Here is a 23,784-nt window from a genome sequence, read left to right as displayed (position 1 = left end):
ACAATCACACACAAATACAGCACACCCTTGTTTTACAATGAGGATGCATTTAAAGGAGTACATCACATACTGATTTACAGTACTGCATAACGGGTCAATTACAACATGGGTTCATTGGGGATAGGGTTTTGGCCATGTGTCACCCACCCAACAATGCATAAAAAAATTACCTAAACTGTAGTTATCTCACTTCACTGCACTTCACTTGCTGCCTGAATTCCACCACCACATTACTCTTCCATCAATGACTGAGCACACCTAATAGTCAGTAAGTTCAAAGGCCATCTTGGAACAAACAAATGACTGCAAGATTGCATGTTGGTGATGGTAAAAATGAAAACAGCAATTATATATCAATCAGTGAGGCTTTGTACAGAATCATAATGATTGTACATGTGGAAATGCAGTCGTACAACAAAAAAGGTCCAAAATTATCATCATCACATGAGTGATTAATCACATCCTGGTTTGTTGCACAATGAGGGTGTGGTGTGTTAAAAATAATAAACTATGTACTCAGTCAGTTATACCCTCTGCCAGGCAACTTGTCTCTTAAGCCATGCCCTCTCACCCACTGCCAGAGAATGGGAGGCCATAGACTTGAGGCTGGAATTTCAAAAAAGGAGCAAGGCTTAAGGGACAAGTTGCTTGACAGCGAGTACAGTACCACAGACCTTCTCAGAGAATAATGATATATGCCAGTATTCTTGATAATATATATCAAATATAAAATTGCAACAGTAACAAATGTTACCTCTTCATATGAGCATTTCCCACCGACTTCCATGATGATGCGCTCAGCTTTAACGGGGGTGACATAGTGGTCAATTGCGCCCTTCCCACCTCCCATACGCTTGCCCTGGCCCCTCCTGGTTATAGGCTTCCAAGGGGCATCAATCCTCCATATGGCAAACATCTTCTTGGTGTCTATCTTGCGGGCAATAGTCAGCCGAATCATTTCAAGATGGCCATGCCGTAGCATTCCACCACGTCTAGCCTGCCACACATTAATGGCAAAATTAGCACCAGCAGTATATATCATCCCTTGCTGCCAAAGAATACTGTCACTCAGTCAATAAACAATTCCTCACAAACTACCATTTCATAATATCTCCCAGACTCTTTATTAATCTGTCTACCCACTGCCAGGTTACAAATAACTAAAGTTCACTTAGAGTGGCTTATTCTTCACTTGACAAACACAGTAATTACTATATACAGCTATCTATGTAATTTTCCATTCTGTACAATGTTTATTCCATTTTCTTGCAGTACTCAACGTATCCAACAACCACAGCCATATATGGTGCACATTTCCTTCCATTTGGCTACACAAAAAGTAACCGTGCTCCTGCCTGGTCACTATTAGCACCTTATTTAATCCCTTCAATCGGATGAGATCTCTTATAATGGCATTTCTACTTCCCATTTATTTTATTCAATTTAGGAAAGATACAGTAATTGAGAGATTAGTGCATGGCATATCTAGCTCCCCCAGTATGAAACAGTGTGACCTGTGGTTGAATAAAACTCTTGGGAGATGGCAAGTATAAAAATACCAGCACTGTAAACTATAAAAATCACCTATCACATCTTACAGATGTGACTCACACCTGTGGCATGGTCCCTGGATGATGAAAGGATAAGCATCATCATCACTATGGACAGCTGCCTGTGACAGTCAGCTTTCCCAAAGTATACACAAAAATGACCAAGAACACCAAAAAAATGTCCAAAAATATGAAAAAAGAGGCAAAATTCACCCTTTCACAAACTTGGAGAATGACTTCAGATGAGGTGCAGTCTCTGAAATCTTCTCCTTGCTCCAAAACCAAGTAGAAAATGTCACCAAACGAGTTCAGGTATTTGACACTGCTACCCCATTTATAAGCAAGATAGGGAAACATATTGTACAAATACCAGTAGTTTGATGCAGAGCAGTGGCATATCTGTAGAGGAGGGTGGGAAAGTCAGAGGGGTCAGGTGAACCTCTGTCGCAAAAGCAATATCCATTTACTTTTCCTGTTCCCATAATTTGTTATAAAGAAGGCAATTATACTTTTCTCTTATTAATTTCATGCAACAGTCTTGGAATGGGACAACAGTTATGTTACCAATGAGGGTCAAGAGTTAAAGAACCCTATTATTTCAAGTGTATCACAGTAGTTGTAAATATCCATGAATAACTGCACGGGATGTCCTAAGCACTGCAATCAACTGGTGGATTGACATGTGCTGTGCCTATGTGGAATGGGACTATGGAGGACTGGGCATCAAGTTCTGGCAGCAAATGTGTCCCTGTTAAGATAATGTTCAAATATATTATTATTTCACTGATACTCTTGAGTGCTGAATGAAAAATGAACATGGGCAACAGACAACAGAATTTAAACTCATTTTTTGGATGACTGGTCTTAAAGTACTATTTACTTCTGCACCTATAAAACTGTACAGTACATCCCCACAGTATGCGAGTTCCGAGAACGCGATCCCCCTTGTACGCGAGGACCTATTTTTTTTACATTTTAGTGTACAGTATTTCTTATTAGTACGCGAATTGAACTCCTTGTAAGCGAGACGGGCAGCAAAGAGTGGCCCAAATCCAGGGTTACCCCGAGAACGTGACATTGTTCCCTAAGAAACGATAACGTTTGCCTACGTTCCGCCCACCTTGAGCAGGAGATAGCAGCAGAAAAGCCAGCAACATCAGTGATGGAGAGTGAAGATTTGACCATGATGGAGATCAGCTGGGTACTGTGTGCCCTTGAGAAATTCAAGGAAGAATTCAAGGACATTGAATGCTCTCAGTTGTGAGTGGAGGAGGTGATGTCTTCACTGTACAGAACCTTCCGCTACTACACCGACAAGCACAACCAGGAAGTAAACAAACAGAAGCAAAAACTCATCACCCGTTTCCTTCGGCTTGAAGAAAGTGAGGAATCACTCCCTTCAACATCAGAAGAGCCATATCCTGAGGAGGCTCAAGAGGATGATGCAATGTCTGAGGTGTCAGAAATAGACTTTGAAGGATTTATGAACGAAGTGAGTGCATTAGATAGTAAAAGTGTCGAAAGTGCTGGTGACGAGAGTGGTGAGGAAGGTGATGTGTTGGGTGGTGTGGTGGGTGATGCAGGAGATGCACACTAGGTGCCTCATCCTGCCTCGGATCCTCTTTTTTTTTTTTTTTTTTTTTTTTTTTTTTTTTTTGCGAGGAAGAAGGAACCAAAGGCCATAAGCCCGCAGTAACAGTTCCCCCCAAGAGAAAAACAAAATACAATATAGAGCCAAATTCAAGATCCGATCATTTTGAGATGCCTGGACACACTGCGTTTGAAAGACTGGAGATCATAGGCAGCAGGAAATACAGACAGAGGGAGACAGTTCCAGAGCTGACTTGTTGCATAAATGAAAGACTGGGAGTAACGGTTAACTCTTGCATTAGAGAGTTGGACAGAAAAAGGATGAGAGTTTGCTGCCAGACGGGTGCTACGCGCCCGTCGTAGAGGTGGAGGAATGCAAGCAGACAGTTCAGAGGAGCAGTGACCATTAAAGTAGCGATAGAAAAAAGATAAAGATGCAACAGTGCGGCGAAGAGACAGAGGTTGAAGGGAGTCAGTAAGAGGAGGAGAGTTAATGAGACGAAAAGCCTTTGACTCCACCCTATTGAGAAGAGCTGTATGAGGGGAGCCTCCCCACACATGAGAGTTGTACTCCACACAGGGGCGGATAAAACCCCTGTATAGAGTCAACAATTGCGCAGGGGTAAAGAAAGAGCGGAGACGGCTTAGCACACCCAATCTCTTGGAAGCAGATTTTACAAGAGATGTAATATGATCTTTCCAAGATAAGTCCCGAGTAAATGAAACCCCAAGCATGTTCAAGGATGATGCATGATTAAGCTGAATATTATTAAACATTAGTGGGTATACCTGTGGAAGATTTTGTCGGGTTGAAAGGTGTAAGAACTGAGTCTTAGATGCATTAAAGACAACAATATTATTTTTACCCCAGTCAGAGATACGAGCCAAGTCAGACATTAGGTGTGCCATAGCCTCATCCCTTGTTTGCTGAAGTAACTGTTGAGATGGGCGTTGCGGGAACCGAATGGAAAAGTGAAGGGTGGAGTCATCAGCGTATGAGTGGATAGGGTTAGATGTACAGCTTAGAAGATCATTGATGAATAAAAGGAAGAGAGTTGGTGATAGGACAGAGCCCTGAGGAACACCACTGTTGATAGATCTAGGAGAAGAACGATGGCCGTCTACAACAGCGGCTATAGAACGACCAGAAAGGAAGCTAGCAACGAAGGCACAGATAGAAGGATAGAAACCGTAGGAGGGCAGTTTGGAAATTCAAGATTTATGCCAGACTCGATCGAAAGCCTTTGAGATGTTAAGTGCAATAGCAAAGCTTTTGCCAAAGTCCCGAAAGGAGGATGACCAGGAGGATGACCAGAAGTCTGAAAGGTAGGTAAGAAGATTGCCAGTGGAGCATCCCTGACGGAACCCGTAATGACGATCAGAAAGAAGGTTGTGATAGGAAAGATACCTTAAAATTTTTCTATTAAGAATCGACTCAAAAACTTTTGAAATACAGGACGTTAAAGCAATTGGACGATAGTTGGAGGGTTGGGAGTGGTCACCCTTCTTTGGGACTGGCTGAATGAGAGCAAACTTCCAGCAAGAAGGAAAGGTACAAGTTGACAGACAAAGACGAAAGAGTTTGCCTAGGCAGGGTGTAAGCACAGAAGCACAGTTCTTGAGAACAACAGGAGGGACCCCATCAGGCCCATATGCCTTGTTAGTACTGAGGCCAGTGATGGCAGAAAATACATCAACTGAAGAAATTTTAATGTCAGCCATGAGGAAGTCAGAGGGGGGAAGTGATGGAGGAACAGCACCGGAATCGTCTAAGGTAGAATTGGAGGAGAAAGTCTGTGCGAAGAGATCTGCTTTATCAGTAGAAGAAATAGCTACAGAACCATCAGAGTAGAAAAGAGGAGGGAAGGATGATGAGGTAAAGTTGTTAGAAAGATTTTTGGCAAGATGCCAGAAGGAGCGGGAAGAATTCGAGTTGGAGAGTTGAGAGCATTTAGTATGGATGAAATTATTTTTAGTAGAGCGAAGAACAGACTTAGCATGATTCCGGCCAGAAACGTAAAGATGATGTGATTCAGGGGTGGGTTGGCCTGTTGTCCTCTTGGGTAAAGGTGAGCAGCCATATTCTTGTTGGTTTAGTTAAGCCATATCCTTGTTGATTTGCCTAGTAAAGCCATAATCTTGTTGGTTCACTTTATCTTAGGTAATATGTCTTAGATAGTTTCCCTGTATAGTACGTCACTTAGGTCTAAAAGGCGTCTCAAGGGTTGCCCATGAAGGGGGGTGCCACCTATATGTAATTTTTCCCATAAGTTTATGTATTCACAGTACGCAAATTCCTAGTACGTGACGTCCTCTGCCGCCCATATAGGTGCGTACTGGGGGGATGTACTGTATGTAGTTACATCTTGTATTTTGGAGGCTATGTCATTGTCAATGAACTGAAAAGACATGTTTTATCATAACTATCATCCAGAATACAGTAAACTATCTGAAAAAGAGGGTCTGATCATTTGGGTGAAAACTGCAAGGTTTTCATATTTCTGTATTTGGATTACAATGTTAACTTTTCATTTTATGAAGCAAAATCTAATTAAGGATTCTTCAACAGAAATTCTTTGGTAAATGAACAGTTATAGATACCTTGAAAGAGAGGAGGCTGTAAGTGGTGTCTATGCAATCACTCTGCAAGTCAAATGAAGGTCACATTCTAACAGAATCATGAAAAACACTTACTATCTATCTATTGCCAGACCCCTTAATCCCATATGGTGTGGCTGCAAACAAATTGCCTCCATGTTGCCCTGTCCCCTGCCATTTCACTGCCCTATTTCCAACTCTCACTCCCCTCTCTCATATACCTCTCCACTCCATCCCTTCATCTCATCCTTGGCCTCCCCCTCCCCCTCTCCCCCTCCACCCCTCCCACATACACTCTCCTCATCAGTCTCTCACTCTCCATCCTCTCCACATGGCCAAACCACCTCAGTGTGTTCCTCCTAATGCTTCCTATCACATCCACATCTACACCACAATGCTCCTTCACATACTGTGTTGTTAAGTGAAGATGAAGGCTTGATGGATGAGTTTGGGAGAGTGTGTATGAAACGGAATCTAAAGGTGAATGTTGGGAAGACTAAAGTTATGGTCTTTGAGAGAAGTGAAGTCAGTGAATGTACAGTGAGATTGGATGGGGAGGAAATGGAAAATGTGAGTACATATAAGTACTTGGGTAGTGTGATGGGTAAGAATGGAAGTTTGGAGGGAGAAGTGAATGAAAGAGTACAGCAAGGAAGAAGGGTTGCTGGTTCCTTGAAAGCAGTAATAAGAAATATGGAAGTGAGCATGGAAGTGAAGCTTGGACATTGTTGGAGGAACACAAGTCAAGAGTGAGAGCTGTGGAAATGAGTTATTTGAGAGGAGCATGTGGAGTCCCATGGAGAGACAGACTGACGAATGAAAAACACCAGAAAATTTAATTTCCACTGTAATCTGTACCAAGTAATCTGAACATTTTCATTGCTGTTCTAACCTTAAATCACAGCCAATCCCCAGAATGTCTCCACAATTGTATTACACAATCTTGTTAAAAACATGGTAAGCATGGGAGGTATCAAGATAACTCCAGACTGTGTCAATATTTGTTTCAGCCATGCCTGGAATATTATAAACATGGATGACAGCAACTGGGAACTCTGATAAAGAAATTTCTCAAAAGATTCAAGAAAGCAGTTGAACGTTAACTATCAAACTACGGACTCTATGCTTACTCTATGGCTCAACCATGGTTCATTGTATGGTACATTTCCCAGTCAAAGATCTATGACCAATCCAATCAAACAACTCCACAGCAGCAGAGAAAAAAACAGCTACTGGCAGTGTTCACAATAGACTTAACCTGACTGTAGATAAGGCCTGCTCAGTAAAATAAACTCTAAGTTAAGGCTCAGATGTACCTCCAACTCCTCAAGTTCTATACTTTCCCTGTTCCTTCTCACTGTTCTTACAGTAGACTTGTTAACACTGAAGGCATGTGCAACATCGCAAATCAGCTCATGGCTGTCCAAGTGCCTCCGCATCTTCTTGGTAGCTAAAATCAGGCTTTTACACCTACAATTCAGCCTTGATGCTGATACAGAAACCATTCCAGGAGCACACACCCACATAACAGTCCAAGGCTGACACAGTTGCCAAGTTACATTGAGCAGTGCAGCAGATAAAAGTCAAGCATGGGAGTGCAGGTGTGTATAGAATGAAGGCTGAAACATAGAGAAGTGTGGGACTAAACATGGCAGCTGTGACATCGCTACATGGGTACCTTCAAATGTCCTGCTTCTGGAGGGTCACTTCTATGAAACTAAGCACCGGTCCCTACATTTTTTGTGTACCATTTAAGTCACTGTGAGTACAGAATCTGTTCATATAGGATATGTGCATAAGGAGGGTTCACTGCATGCTGATTTAGGAAAACACTTGGGCACTGACAGTGCTCGTGAGATGATGCACACTGGTAGGCTAAGGAGGTGTGGAGACATGCAGATAACAAGTGAGATTGCAAGTCAAGACTGAGGGCGGTGGAAATAAGTTACCTGACAGGAGCATGTGGGAGTTATATGGTGAGACAGACTGACAAATAAGGAAGTGAAGGGGCATTGTGGTGTGGAGTATGGATGTGACAGAAAGCATTAAGAGAAATACATTGATACATCAAGGTAGTTCGGTCATATGGAGAGGATGGACAGAGAGAGACTAACAAGGAAAATTTACGTGAGTGAGGTGGAGGCCAAGGATGAGATGAAGGGATGGAGTGGAGAGGTATATGAGAGAGGGTGGTGTGAGCTGGGGGCTGGGCAGGGAAATGGTGGGGGACAGGGCAACAAGAAGGCGATTTGTTTGTGACCACCCCTTACGGGATTAAGGCATCTGACAATAGACAGACAGACAGGCTGACCTGGATGTGAAAGGGACAGCCGTGTTAGCTGATCAAGGGAAGTATGGAATGAAGTCCTAAGAGAGGGCCTCAGGGTCAGGAAATGACTGGAATGCTTCAGGGGACTGTGCAGCTTGGAAAGCAGCCATTAGGTAAAAAAGACCACCTGTGCAAACATGGAGAACTGCCTTACAAAAATATACTTACATATGTGGCCTGAAGATGTCTTTCTTATGATACTATTGTTCTGGATAGCACCACTGAATAATGTTTAGCTGAAGTGAGACATCCTGTGACTGCTGGAGTTAGAAACAATCTAAACTTGAGAGGCAACAATTTGGAACAAAGTTTATATCTGACACAGTATCTCCTTATAGGCTGAATACAAGATCCGGTTCCTATTATATACTATAATAGGCTAGATGGCAAGTCTGAACTGAGCTCACCCTGTACTGTAAGTGCATTCAACCCAAACAGGTATGTGCCATTACTGGCATGATTGTGTTGGTTTCTGTTAGTTCCATGGCCAATTTATAGTGGTTCCACACTTGTTATTTTACATTTTTTGGCCTACAAAACTCTTTGAAATGCCTAAATGAAATATCTGAAAAGTGTCGCACCAGAAAAGGTCAGAAAGGAATGGGAATGCGTGAAGTACCACCAATCCCACCTCAGTAAATGGTATGTGATCTTGATAACTGATATATTATGATCACTAATAGGCTTCCTGTGTTATGGTTTACAATCATGTACAGTACTGTTAAATATAAAGTATTTGGAATATATAAACGATTCAACTCAAAGTACAAAGCTAAGGATTCAACTGATGCAGAACATGATTGGATCCAAAGTGTCAGACATTTCTGGTGAAATCAGCCAACTACAAACATCCACATTAGATGTCAGGAGGAAAGTGACGAGAAACATCCACGAAAATGTACGGTGCCATAACTGAACTCTACAACAATGGTCTGGACAACAGTGAGTTGGCACAGCAAGTACCATGCATAGGGTCATTGTCAGACAATGGATTCATTAAGAGCCATTGGAGACATACACCATATTGGATCTCTCTCAGACAGACTACTCTTGTTGCACAACATGGGAAAAGGATGCCATCATTGCATCTGTACCTGATGCAAACCTTCACTGCCACAACTGTGATATAACATCAGCTCCACCTACCTTGCTCCAAGGTACACAGTGAACATCTTCGCAACCATAGGTCTGTCATGAAAATGGCGTTGACTGAAGAGCATAATTACTTACTTACTTACATGATATACACCCTTTTCACCACCACCACCACTGTCATACCTGTTTTCAGTAAGTCATCATATTACCAAAGCACAATCCCTTCAACCCTTAGACTAACATATTTTTCTACTCAACATTTTTCACAAGCCTCTGTATCTCTTCTTCAGTCTAAACAACCTACATATTTCTTGTTCCATAATGATCATCTTGACTATTTTCCCTTGTAACAAAGGAGTAGGTAGGTTCCAGCAAACACGGAAAAAGAGAGCACACAGGATGGAGCACTATCAACAGCATACCCAACGATACAGGTCAGACACTCGTACCACTTATCACAGAAGACCTCAGAATCCTGGTTCCTCTACACAGACCAAGGCATCTGCATACATATTCTTGGCACTTTTCTATTCCAAAACACACAATGTAAGACACACTAAAAGGAACTTCTAACTTACCACAATCCCATACTGTTCAAGAATGAGGTCACGATGAACTTCCTCCTCTCCTCTGATTAAATCCAGCCTCTTTGTCATTTTGATTGGCCGTATACTGCCATGGTACTGTGGCACCTTCTGGAGAATCTTCAATTTCTGACGCTCCTTTGGGATTTCGATGTCTGAAGGTAGGATAGAAATGAGAGAGAGAGAGAGAGAGACAGACAGAAATCATATTAGGACTGAAATGGTTTATCACACAACATTACTGAATCATACATGAAAAGAAAAAAAAGAAAAAAAAAAAGCCCGAATTATACAGACTCTAGGTCATGGGCACAATATAATATACAACACTCTACACACTAGCACAATATAATATGCAAAACTATACACACAAAAATGCTGTACAATAAAGCACTATCAAACACTGTTCAGTACTGCACTTTGTCACTAACACTGCACATATTTTAAGGTAAATACTGATCAACAGAAATTTCTGTACTTCAAACTTAAGTTTGTATACCAATGAATGCCTATGCTGTTGTTCAGTATATGATACTAAAGCAACGTTTCTCAACTGTGGTTCCCCGGAACCCTAGGGTTCCGCAAGAGGTCGCTAGTGGTTCCCAGAGAAATAATGATAAATAGGCTAATCATATGTTATTGCATTTCTGTGTCATTTTTGTGTTTAATTTCATATCTGTAATTTTACTATACGCGTGTATCATCAAGTGACTCACTCGAGTACAGGACACATGAACGGTCTCCATCAGTCCCAAATGTACTTCCTGGAATGCTGGTACAGTCCCTCATTCACCCACATTATTTAGTAAATGTTACCCATCATTTTGGGGATTTTATATGAATTTTAACGGTTTAAGTACATATGTTTATGATTTTGTTAGTTTATGGGAAGTTTGTGTGTGTGTTTTCTCTCTCTCTCTCTCTCTCTCTCTCTCTCTCTCTCTCTTCCAAGGTTAGTTCTTCTGTTTGCCTTATTTTGTTTCAGTTTTATTTAAGTTTTATTTATCAAGTTATTGTAGTAGTACTAGTTGTTATTATCTGTTTTCATTCTGTTTATATGTGTTATATATGATATGGGTTATTTATGTTTATTTTTGTGTGTGAATGAAAACCTCGGTATGAGGTCTCTTGAACAAGCAGTTTGATCTAAGTTATTTATATTATTTTTATTTATTTATGAATTTTTTGCATTGTCAATAAACTTCAGATAAATGTAAGTTATTTTTTGCTTGAACCAGTCATCAGAAAATATATATTATGTTCTCCTTCTGAACTTTAGGTCTATACAAGAGAGAGAAGGATATTAATAATGAAATATAGTACTTTTTATGTAAGGGTTCCCCCAAGACATGAAAATTATTTCAAGGGTTCCATAAGGATACAAAGGTTGAGAAATGCTGTACTAAAGAATACATTCTTAACACACATACTGTTGGTTAACTAAGTGCATGAAAGAAATCAACTTCTTAGCCCACCGAGTACGACGGGCTCTTTCTTAGTTATGTAAAATTGACAGTAACCTAATTATAATCATATATCATGGAGAAGGGGTTAATGGATTAGTTTAAACCCCATGAGAACATGTGATGCTACCTAAACTGAAACAAAATTGCTTGCTAGCAGCCAGAACAAAACAGTAATATGACAACAGACTAAAGCTAAGGTTAAGCCTCCTTGGCCCATTTCATCCATAGCTTCAATAACTCATTCCACTTAAAACCCAATGTGGTATAAAACTGACCTAAAGGAAGACTTTCAAAAGAAAACAAAATCATGAGACATGTATAGAAAATACTGATATGAAGACAATGTGGTATAAAACTGACCTAAAGGAAGACTTTCAAAAGAACACAAAATCCTGAGACATATATAGAAACTACTGATATGAAGACAGTAATGGTTGTTTTACCTGAAATAGCTACTGGGAAAAAAAAAAAAAAAAAAAAAAGACAACTACACTAAATGCATTTATTTTTTACACTACGAAATAAAATGAATACTGGCAAGTTTTAGGATAAAGCCCTTTACAGCATTTACCAATCTAAAGAACACAGTACCTATAAGCTACATTTCCCATGCTCTGCTTGGATCACATCTCAGGTAACAGGACTGCTCACACAAGAATAAAAACTTCAGAGAATCTTTGGATTGGCACTAAAGAGTGAAAACAACCCTCGTTTCCTGCAATGTGGTATGTAATATCCACTTTGCAAGCCATATAAGCGAAACAACAGTCTTTTGCTTACATCATCATTTAAACTGCTCATTAAAAAGGGAAAGAAGTTATGTGCAATGAATAAGGAAGCATGAAGGAGGAACAGGATGACCCCTGGTCAGGAATGATGGTATGACGGCACTCTGCTTTTTGATCTGGACAACTGAAGTTTTTTTTTCTAAAATCCACAAGTTTACCTGTTAATATGAGTAGCACCTAAAAGCTATGAATACCACTTACAGCAGGAGGTTCATGCAAACTAAACATTCTAGCACAGAAACTCCTGTACAGTAGATGGATAAGTGGCAAAAACATCAGGGAGGCAGTGGCTGAATTGGTAGAGAGGCGACCTGCAGTCCTAATGGACCCAGGATCGAATCAGGGAACAGATTAAGGATTTGAATTTCATAAAAGCAGATGTTACTGATCTACCATAAATGACCTGCTGACATGTAAAAATACCCTTGCTACTACCAGTACACCAGTCCTGTATGAGACAGCCCTAGCATGTATTCAATATAGACAGCGGGTGTTGGTGCCAATATGATGCATGTGGAGATGTGTAAGAATGCTGGGCCTTGGGATAGGCCCTGAAACCTTTGCCCAGAGTGGGGGGGGGGGGGAAATGCAGTACAATAACAGGTATAATATTTGCAACAGTACAAAAAAAATTGTGAAACTACAGTCAATAAATGAAGTGAAAGGCCTCACCTGCTTTATTTATTTGAATATCTGAAGCCACATAAGTAAAATACTGTAGCTGTAACATCAAAATAACATAAAAGAAGATCCTCATTGAAAGTGGCACTTTGGTAGAGTGACAGAAACCTAATGACTTCGCCTACCAGGTACTGTGCAAGTACAGGTATGACACCAATTTTCCAAAATCCCTGGTTCCAGAGCCTGGCCAGATGAACAGTTTTGCCGGACTAGCGGAGATCACATACAAGAGCTCAACAGTACAATGACCCACTAATCTTCAGTGTAAACACACTCATGTTTTAATTTAAGTTCCTTATGAAACAAGTAAGCATGGCTCATTATCAAGCTACCTGACACTTTCATCCGATGGTTTCCAAACCATTCCATCACCACTTGACCATGCTCACTACTCTTACCATCATTCACAGCTTGTCTAATGTTCATCTGCTTCTTCGAATCAGTCTGCACAGAAGTTCAGTAATTTTTTCCCTTTGCTTCTTTATATCATATGCAGTTGATGAGCCAATACCATATAAATCAAACAACTTCTGCATGAAACACCATGGTTCAGTTTTTCAACAGTTCTACCTTATCCTGGTTTAGAGTTTTTGTTTTTAGTATAATAAAAATGTCTCATTAAATTAAATCCTCCCAAATAGCTGTTAATAAAGCTCTGAGACCAGACATGTGTAAAAATATATGTGAAGATATGGGCCGCCGATGTGGCGGGTCACTGGGTAGGTAAGTATCGGTTACTCTGGTAATAGGCGTGCCTTGTGGCGACTGGCTTGCACACGCAAACAACCCCAAAATGTAATACTGGTAATGCTTTATGCACTCCACACTAACTTATAAAGATACTCAGTAGTTACCATTATGAAAATAACCTTTTGATTTTACTGCAGTAATAATTAAGAATAAACTGAATTGGTGATATAGTATTTACGGGTAAACTAACCTAAAAGAAAAAGAAATTTGATGACGAGTATTGTATTCACAAGAGCAGAAACAGATGTTTAGGAATGGTTAATTGTGAGCATATCATATTCACAGATGATATACTTTGATACCAATACTGATTCACGAAGTTAGTTAGGAGAAATATGAGCAAAAAGGGTCATCTGGTTCACGATCAAGCATACAGGAATTAGTGTAAACACTGCTGATCTAGTCCCTCCAGTCTTTTTAGGGGCTATTATTTGGGTATTAAGCAAAAAAGTTGGTGAAAACTTGTGGGCCCTGAATGAATTAACATTTATTCACATTTACTGTTTTATTTGGTTACTGAGGGGTTTTGCTGCTGTGATAGTTTGGCAGACCTATTAACCATGATCAAAAGGGTTTGACCATATTCAAGCAGACTGGTGTTTACACTTGACCTCACTACTGACAGCTGGATCTTTCTTAAAAGACATAGCCAGGGTTAAATGTAAGCTATCTGAGATAAGAATCAGAAAAAGTACAGGGATCACCACCAAGACATGCAGTGTAAGCAATCCAAGTGATCAAACACAACACTCAACACTATCTGTGTCCACCTGGTAAACTACAGTAGTCTGCTGGGCATGGGAATTTCAAGTGCCCTCTCATAATTTTTCCTGGATGGAAAGAGGTGGCAGACCATCCGATGCAGAAAAATTGGTACAGTATTGTACCTGTACTATGAATGGACTGAACTAGCTGCTACGCAAGTACAAGCTGCCATTCCGGGTTGCCAATAAAATTAAACATATTTGAGGAGGCCCAACAACTCTGAGCAGCTAAACCTTCTGCATCAAAATTGCTGAAAAAGAAGACTGAGGATGCAACTTTTCATATATCATGTACCCTTGGGACAGAATCTGGGTCAAGTACTGTAATACAAATGCCAAACATAAGAGCTTAGAGATCTAAGCCACGGAAGAAGATTTGGAATCTGGCCACATCCATACACTATATAACACTGTTATCTTTATAATTTATCTAAAAAATGTACAATAATTATAAAGTGCTTTGATTGGGCACAACATGCAATGACCTGAATAAGACAAAAAAAACTTGGAATCTTCATGGATTTAGACCTAAAAGAGGCTACTTATTTCTTTTAGATAAACCCTACGGGAAAGAAATTAGTAGCCAAAGTAAGTTCACTGGCACTCTTAGTAAGACTCTGCTTTAGTCATAGCATGCAGCTCTCAGACTCCATCTCCGTAGGCCGAAGCTGTGAGGAACAGAACCTTATACATCATTCAAAAACCCTGAGCATCAGCTAAGGCTGGAGAACACGGCAAGTGCGAGTATGAAGGGGGTCACTAGAAGAAAGCTAACAAACATCAAAATAAAAACTCATCCCCCAAAATGAGGTCTGTGAGGAATTCAGACAGTTCAAGCATAAAAAGGAAATGCATCCAAACTAGCATTGTGACTGCATCAAGTTGCTCACTAGGATGAAGATGTAAACAAAAGACAGTTGCCTGGGAGGTTGTCTTATGGAGTGGATATCACCTACCACACCGCAGGAGGTGGGTTTTCCCATCTTAGTGCCTTGCTGAAGAGTTCCTTCAAATATTTTATTCTCAGTTCAGCAGTCCTGTTGCCTAAGTTACGATTCTTGTTCTACCTGGGTAGTTGGGCTTGGTGTGACCCCTCCTTATTTGTAGCTTCCCTATTTTCAGCTTTGAATATTTTCAGGTTAATACATCATATCAAAATAAACTACAGTACCTGAAGATGTATTTTGGGATAACAGTACTTATCAACCTGTGTCAATAAACTATTTGAAAATAGTACAGCAGGTACCCACAGTACGCGAATACACTCAATCCTCGTAAATTGCGTGTTCATAAATCACGGATTCGTAAATCACGGCTAGGTGGCCGTCAGACTGCCGGCAACCTTAAATCACTGTTAAGTCACGAAAATCGTGGATCTAGGCACCCAAGTGGGCCTTTTCTGAGGAGAACCGTAAACCGCAGCATTCAAACAGAAAATCACGACCCAACAACCAATCACCGCGCGTCCCTGGTGGCATATGCACATACTAATGCCGCCATGTTGTTGTTGTTCTTGTCCTGCCAGTCCCCACACTTCAAACTGTCGCCGTGGAGTACGAGAGATACCTGCCTTTTTTGTGGAACTTCCCCCCGCCTCCTACCTGCCATGGCCCCTCCCGACCCCCCAGTGAAGCGCTCTAAGCAGTATGGCGACAAGAAGCTGCCGCAGTTGTCGTACAGTCAACGTTTGGAGCTCATTTGTCATGTTGAGAGGGGAGAGAAGTTTTCAAAGCTGGTGAAAGAGTTTGGGAAGAACAAGTGCTGAGAGGTTCTAAGTTCTTCCCAACCCCACCCCACTCCATTCACTTAAGCAATTTCATCATATGATTAAGGTGAGATCCCTTAATACATGCACTGAATATTCCTAAATTTGTATGATTGTGTTTGATGGTGCCTACATAGGTGTACAGTAGGTAGGGTGCTGTGGGGGCGAGTTGGCCAAAGTCCAGACCCAAATTAATTTTTCACATAAGAGTTTCTATATCTATCTATATACCTAGGCTGCTTCCCCCAAGGAAAGGGAGGTAGCTGAGACAGGACAACACACTCCCCATTTACTCATCCATTCAAACACATTCATTCGCATCTTAGCCCCAAAGGGGAGAACGGACAGATCCTCACTGCACCACACCGCATAAGGGTCAACTGCGCAATGCAATCAGTGACATCCACAGCAGGGCCCGACAGCAGAACTGGTTTACCCCTGCCACATCATAACAGACTCATCCCCTTACCCACACCTGACCTGACTAGCTGATCAGACCAAATGCGGGAGAATATCCCCTCAGGGCTGTGTCATCACTTATTCATTCACAATTTCTCTCCATTTATTTCTGTCACGCACAGCCACTCTTCCTTGCTCAACAGACATCCCTCTCGCATCCAGCGCTCTCTTCACACTGTCCATCCATCCTATTCGTGGTCTTCCTCTCAGCCTTACACCTCTCACATCAGATCTAGTTATCTTTTTCACCAATCGCTCATTATCCATTCTCTCCATATGCCCAAACCATCGCAACACCCTCTGCTCAACTCTACCAGCCATCTCCCGAACAACTCCAGTTCTCCTTCGCACTTCATCATTTTGCACCCGATCCATACGCGTCACTCCACACGTACTCCTCAGACACCTCATCTCCATTACATTCAAACTTTTCCTCTCTGCTACACCCATATTCCATGTTTCAGCCCCATATAATGCAGTCGGTACTACAACACCCTCATACAGCCTTCTCTTTACATCCATTCTAAGTGAACGACATTTAAACACTGTTTTCATTCCTCCCAGCACCTTTCCTACTTCATTTATTCTAAACTTCACTTCTGCATCTATTCTTCCATCCACAGCAACAGGTGACCCTAGATATTTAAAACAATCTACCTCCTCAAGCAACTCACCATTCAAAACTATATTCATCCCCCTACCATCTATCAACGTCGTACACTTCATCACTTTACTCTTATTCTCATTTACTTTCAATTTCCTCCTTTCACACACCCTTCCAAGCTCCTCTACCAACTGTCTCAATCTCTCCTCTGAATCAGTCACCAGTGCAGTATCATCTGCAAACAGCAGCTGCTTCAGATTCCACTCTCCACCATCAACATTTATCAGACTCAGACCACCTAAAACTCTTGCATTCACCTCCCTTACAACACCATCCATGTAAATATTAAACAACCAAGGCGACATCACACATCCCTGTCGCAGCCCCACTCTCACGGGAAACCAATCACTCACAGCATTTCCCACTCTTACACACGCTCTACTATTTACATAAAAACTTTTCACCCCTTTTAGTAACCTACCATCAAGTCCATACAATCTTAAAACAGTCCACAAAGCCTCCCTATCAATTCTATCATACGCTTTCTCTAAATCCATAAATGCCCAAAACACATCCTTGCCTTTTGCTAAATACTTTTCACACACTTGTCTCACAGCAAACACCTGATCAACGCATCCCCTCCCTCTCCTAAAGCCACACTGCTCATCACCAATCACTCTCTCTGTACCCTCTCTAACTCTCATAATTAACACTCTACCATACACCTTACCTACAACACTCAACAGACTTATACCCCTAAAGCTAGTACATTCATACTTATCACCCTTGCCTTTATACAACCGGACTACACAAGCACTTGCCCAGTCAATTGGCACCATACCTTTCTCAAAGCACATATTCAACAATCTTACTAACCAGTCAACAATAGTCACTCCACCACCCTTCAGGCATTCCATAGAACACCCATCCATACCTGCAGCTTTCCCTGTTTTCATCTCCTTTATTGCCTTCTCCACTTCCTCCTTCGTGATCAAAGAATCATTCAACTCTCCCAACACATTTATTCCTTGCACCCTTCCATCTGCCACAATTTCAGCCACCCTTTCCTCCTCTACATTTAACAATCTTTCAAAATACTCTGCCCATCTCTTCCTTACTGCATCCATCTCAATTAACATCCTTCCATCCTCTACTTTTACTCGTTCTTCCTTCCCAGACTCTCCCTTTTGCACCCTTTTCACCTCCTTCCAAAACATTTTCTTATTCTGTTGAAAATTCTCTGTCAGCTGCCTACCCCACCTCTCATCTGCTGCCACTTTAGCATCACGCACAGCCCTTCTCGCTCTATTCCTCTTTTCCTTATACCTTTCATATGACATCTCATCCTTCCTCTGCACCCACACTTCATATGCACGTCTCTTCTCAGCCACAGCCATACTTACTTCCTCGCACCACCATTCACTTCCTTTTCTTACACCACCACCCACACGTCTCACACCACACACCTCTTCTGCATGCCCCACCACAGCACTCTTAAACAACTGCCATTCCTCCTCCACGCTGCCATTTTTCCGATCTTTCACTGCGTTCCACTCATCTTTCAATTTCTCCTGATACTCTATCTTTTTCTCTCTTTTATCCAACTCACTCACTTTCAAAACTTCCCTGCCACACCTAACCCTCCTAGCTCTCACCCATCTCTTACCTACTCTTAACTTTCCCTCCACCAGGTAGTGGTCAGACATACCTGCACCCTCCCCTCTCAGATCTCTCACATCCAACAATCTTCCTATTACATTCCTAGACACAACCACATAGTCCATCAAAGCTCTATCAACAACCCTTCCACCCTCCTGTCTCACCCATGTATACTTATAAATATCTTTCTTCTCAAACACCGTATTCCCAATCACCATCTCTCGCTCAACACACATCGCTATCATTCGTTCCCCATTTTCATTTCTTCCAGGCACATCATGCATACCAACTACACCTTCAACTGCTACATTTCCCACTCTAGCATTCAGATCTCCCATCATTACCACATTCACATTCACTCCAAAACTCTGCAGACACTCATCAACATCATTCCAGAAAGACTCCCTCTCTTCATCCCTTCCACTACCAGGCCCATATGCACTCACAAACACCCACAACTCACGTTCAAATTTCGCTTTCACCCACATCAGTCTCGATGACACCTCCTTCCATTCAACCACACATTGCTGTACAGTACTTCCGGACTAACTAACAAGGCCACACCTTCTCTTGCCCTTCCTCTATCAACACCTGACAATCTTCCATTCACACTTCCAAACACTGATTCCCCCTTCCCTTTCATCTTCGTTTCACTCAAAGCTAACACATCCAACTTTCTTCTCAGAGACATTCTCCCAATCTCCTCCCTTTTAGCCTCAATCGTACTACATCCACGCACATTCATAGACCCAATCTTCAGAGTACGGGGATAACTCCATCCCCCATCCCTTTCTCTGGCCTGTCTCTTTTTAGGAACTACAAAACAGAGGAGGGGGTCCCTAGTCCCCTCACCCCGCCCCTTTTAGTTGCCTTTTACGACACGCAGGGAATACGGTGGCAGTATTCTACCTAACACGGGAGTGGTCCAGACCCAAATTGTCGCGATTTACGACGATGGACTGTATATGGGCGGAAAAGGATGGCGCGTACTAGGAATTTGCGTACTCAGAATAAATACACTTATGGTAAAAATTACGTATGGGCGGCACCCCCCTTCATGGGCAACCCTTGAGACTCCTTTCAGACCTAAGTATTGTACTGTACAGGGAAACTATCTAAGACATATTACCTAAGATAAAGTAAACTAACAAGATTAAGGCTTTATTAAATCAACAAGGATGTGGTTTAACTATACCAACAAGAATATGGCTGCTCACAACCCAAGAGGACAACAGGCTTGATGGAGGTAACAAGAGGATCCGAGGCAGGATGAGGCACCTAGTGTGCATCTCTTGCATCACCCACCACACCACCCGACATATCACCTTCCTCACCACTCTCGTCACCAGCACTTTCGACACTTTCACTATCTAATGCACACACTTGGTTCATGAACCCTTCAAAGTCTATTTCTGACACCTCAGACATCACATCATCCTCTTGATCCTCCTCAGGATATGGCTCTTCTGATGTTGAAGGGAGTAATTCCTCGCTTTCTTCAAGCCGAAGGAAACGGGTGATGAGGGTTTGCTTCTGTCTGTTTACTTCCTGGTTGTGCTTGTCTGTGTAGTAGCAGAAGGTTCTGTCCAGTGAAGTCATAACCTCCACCACTCACAACTGAAAGCGTTCGATGTCCTTGAATTCTTCCTTGAATTTCTCAAGGGCACACAGTACCTGGCTGATCTCTATCATGGACAAATCTTCACTCTCCATCACTGGTGTTGCTGGCTTTTCTGCTGCGAGCTCCTGCTCTGTGTCAGCCTCTTCCACTCGCTGCACGACTTCCTGGGGTTCCTGCTCCACTGCTGCTGAATGTAAGCCCCTGATCTCCTCCAGCATGACAGCCTGAAACCCGGGCACAGCTTGTGCAGTTGTGAGAGTGGCTGCCTCGGCAGCAGCCAGGGACTGAAAGTTGCTTCCTGGTGTGATTTCACACAGGTGCAGTACAAGGAGGCACCAAGCATGGTTAATTGTTTCTGCAGTTATATCTGCCCAAGAGGACAACAGGAATGTGATGGCATCCTTGAGGTTGAATGACTGCCAAAAACCCATAACAGTCTTATCAGGACTCGATGTTGGTGGTGCGGGTGCTGTGCGTGGAGCAGGTGAAGCGGGTGAAGTGGCTGGTGAGTCCAAACCATCCTCGACGTCCATGACATCACTTCCAGCTGTGTCCAAGTCAAGAATTGCCTGCAGCTCCTCATAGTTATCGGTCTTGCTGCGGAGATGATTGTAGAGGCGTTGGTGGTAGAGCTGCTTTACTGTTGCAATTAACTCCTGGTCTAGCGGTTGGATGAGAGAGGTCATTCTGGGTGGCAAAAAAAACAATCTTGCACTCCTTGCTGAGGTCTGTTAGCCAGGTTGGATGACTTGGGGCATTGTCAAGGATGAGGAGCACCTTGAGGGGGATGCTAAGTTCCTGGGATTTAGCCATGGCATTAGGGATGAAGTACTGCAAAAGTCACTCAGAAATCATGTTGCTCGTCATCCAGCCATTGGAGTTGCTGTACCAGTAGGCCCCGCTATCATCCATGCAGCGAAGATTCTTGTAACATCTGGGGTGTGGTCCGGTATGAACCACAACAGGCCGCATCTTGTGTGAGCCTGATAAGTTCATGGTGAACATGACCGTTATCCTGCTCTTGTCCATTTTTCTCCCCCGGGCCTGGCACTGCTGCTTACTGATATAAGTAGACTTCGGCATCGCCTTGTAGTATAGGGCCATTTCATCTATGTTGTAAATTTGGTGCCTACTGTAGCCACCCTCGTCGATTATTCCCTTCAGGATGGTAGGATTGTCCCCAGCTGCCATATCATCTGCAGAGGCATGTTCGCTGGTGTGGCGAATGTGACGTAGCTCCTTCCTCTTCACGAACCGGCATAACCATCCCATGGAGGCTTTGAAGGGTTTCTTGACACCAAGCTTCACAGATGCAGCTTTATAGAAAATCTTGGCCTGGTCCTTGATGTAATGCCCGTTCAGTGGAACTTCTTCCTTCTTCCTCAGGATATACTGTAGGTTGGCAGGTACCGCTCCATGACAATTATTGCCCGGTTGGTTAGCCTGCTTCTCCCGTTCAGTGCCGCCGTCCCATACGTCTTAACAGTCTTCTTTATGGCCTCCCTGTTTGCCCATATTGTTTGCACCGTCGATTCCGCCAAGCCGAGTTCCTTCCCAATAGCAGTGTTACCCTTCCCACTCTCTTTCTTCTGAATGACTTCCATCTTCATGGCATGGGTGATGCACTTCTTCCTTCTTGAGGAGGGGGCAGACATCCTGGCTCAAAAACAATATCCTCAGAGTAGACGAGAATGTTGCTGGAACAACGAGTACTGTATACCCTTTGTGTGCGCGTGTTTCCTTTGCTGGGCCTCTCTCACCACCCTCCAAGCGGTGCATTTGGGCATCACGTGATGAGTGCGCATCATCGATGTCACAAGGTGGGCGGAGTGCAGGCAACAGTTTTTTGCTTCTTAGGGTGGCAATGTCACATACTCGGGGTAACCCCAGATCTGGGCCACTCTTCGCTGCCCATCTCTCTTACAATGAGGTTAATTTGCGTCCTATTAAAAAATAACTAAAACTAAAAAAAAAATAGGTCCTTGCGTACAATGAGGATCGCGTACTCTGAACTTGCGTACTGTTGGTACCTACTGTACTGTCAAGTCTCAATTATCCGTCGTCGCAATATCCGGCCCAATGCATATCCAGCGCTCATTCCTCGGCTATATGAATGCAACATCCAGTGAAAATATGCAATATCTGGCACTGAAATGGGACGTAACCGGTGCTTCTATGCAATAATAATAATAATCTGGTCTTTTGTTTTTCAAAAGCGCCAGCTCTTCCTTTGGGAATTCACTAGTGCTCAACACACGTACATTATCTTTACAAGAATTGTGACATCTCTCATATATAATACAAGCTACATCATATATATATATATATGAAAGTGACAATAATTAAACCCTATAATCATCTGTCATAGTACCTCTCTCCAGGTCATAGCATTTTGAAAAATGAAAGGCTTTCAGCTGTCTCTTAAAGGATTCAACTGAAGAGAGTTGTCTTATGGACAATGGCAATCTGGTATCTAATCTTGGGGCTCTATACACACGAGAACAAGCAAAGAAAGATGACTGGTGAATGGCTCCAGGCTTGTTAAGACACAAGGAGTCATCTTCACTGTGTAACATCACACCTGGGCATGCCAATGGGAGTTTTAACAATTCAGCAAAGTACTTCGGTTCACCAAAATTAAGAACACTGAATGTAATAAGATACAGTTTAAATTCAATTCTAGCCTTTACTGGTACCCAGTGCAACTCAATCAGGAATGGGGTAGTCGAGGTTCTTGAGGAGAGACCAAAGATAAGCCGTGCTGCCCTGTTCAACAAAGACTGAACTTTTGTTAGTATATTATTTGGAAGACCAATCCACAGTGAATTACAATAATCAACACAAGCCTGGGCCAATGTTAAGAGGCACCGTCTATTCAGGAATTTTCTCAGACAGTACAGATTTCTGATATGCAAACACCCGGCTTTCAGGTGTATCAACTGGCTCGTAAATAGCAGTCAACCGGTGCTGTATTATTATTGAACTCTATCATTATTTTATTGTATTTTATGCTTTTACTCGAGGGAAAGTTTTAAGGATAGAGGTTCGAGATGGACAGTAATGCATTATCCAACTCGACGTCAAATATTGTGCCGATAGGAGGTACTATGCAATATCTTGCGTTTTGTTTTAACCGGCCTAGGGACTGGCTGAATTCTGCTGGATAAATGAGAGTTTTATTGTACTGTACACTTTAAATTAATAGATTTCTATGCCTGATGATGCTTTGGGGCACTGCAAAGAATTTTTACGCAATCACAAATTTAAATTAAGACTACACGGGCTGTTTTTGTGAGGCATCAATAATATGCATATTTCACAATTTGTGGGAGTGTCTGTTATGCATCTCCAGTGACTATGGAGGGATCACTGCAGTTATTCTCCTTGGAGAAGCCGGTAAATTTTGAAGCATTATCCACAAAAACAGACTCGAAAATTTCTATGCAAGTTAAAACTGCACCTCAGTACTGCATATAAAATG

At 42.2% G+C, this 23,784-nt stretch overlaps 1 protein-coding gene across 2 annotated transcripts in view; it reads right to left on the bottom strand.

The window, feature by feature from the left end:
- Positions 1 to 23,784, bottom strand: part of mRpL16 (mitochondrial ribosomal protein L16) — a 50,240-nt gene that overhangs the window by 561 nt on the left and 25,895 nt on the right. For both annotated transcript variants that reach the window (XM_080285993.1, XM_080285994.1), the window contains exons 3-4: positions 9,741 to 9,901; positions 755 to 997 (exon numbers count right to left, since the gene is read on the bottom strand). In XM_080285993.1, coding sequence (XP_080142119.1) covers positions 755 to 997; positions 9,741 to 9,901 — 404 coding nt within the window. The remainder of the gene's footprint in view (positions 1 to 754; positions 998 to 9,740; positions 9,902 to 23,784) is intronic.

The sequence above is a fragment of the Coenobita brevimanus genome, chromosome 110 (assembly GCF_032717465.1).
Source record: "Coenobita brevimanus isolate Jiangsu-jjx chromosome 110, ASM3271746v2, whole genome shotgun sequence".
Lineage (NCBI taxonomy): Eukaryota > Metazoa > Arthropoda > Malacostraca > Decapoda > Coenobitidae > Coenobita > Coenobita brevimanus.
The sequence above is the reverse complement of the archived record's forward strand: the minus strand, read 5'-3'. Positions and strand labels throughout refer to the sequence as shown.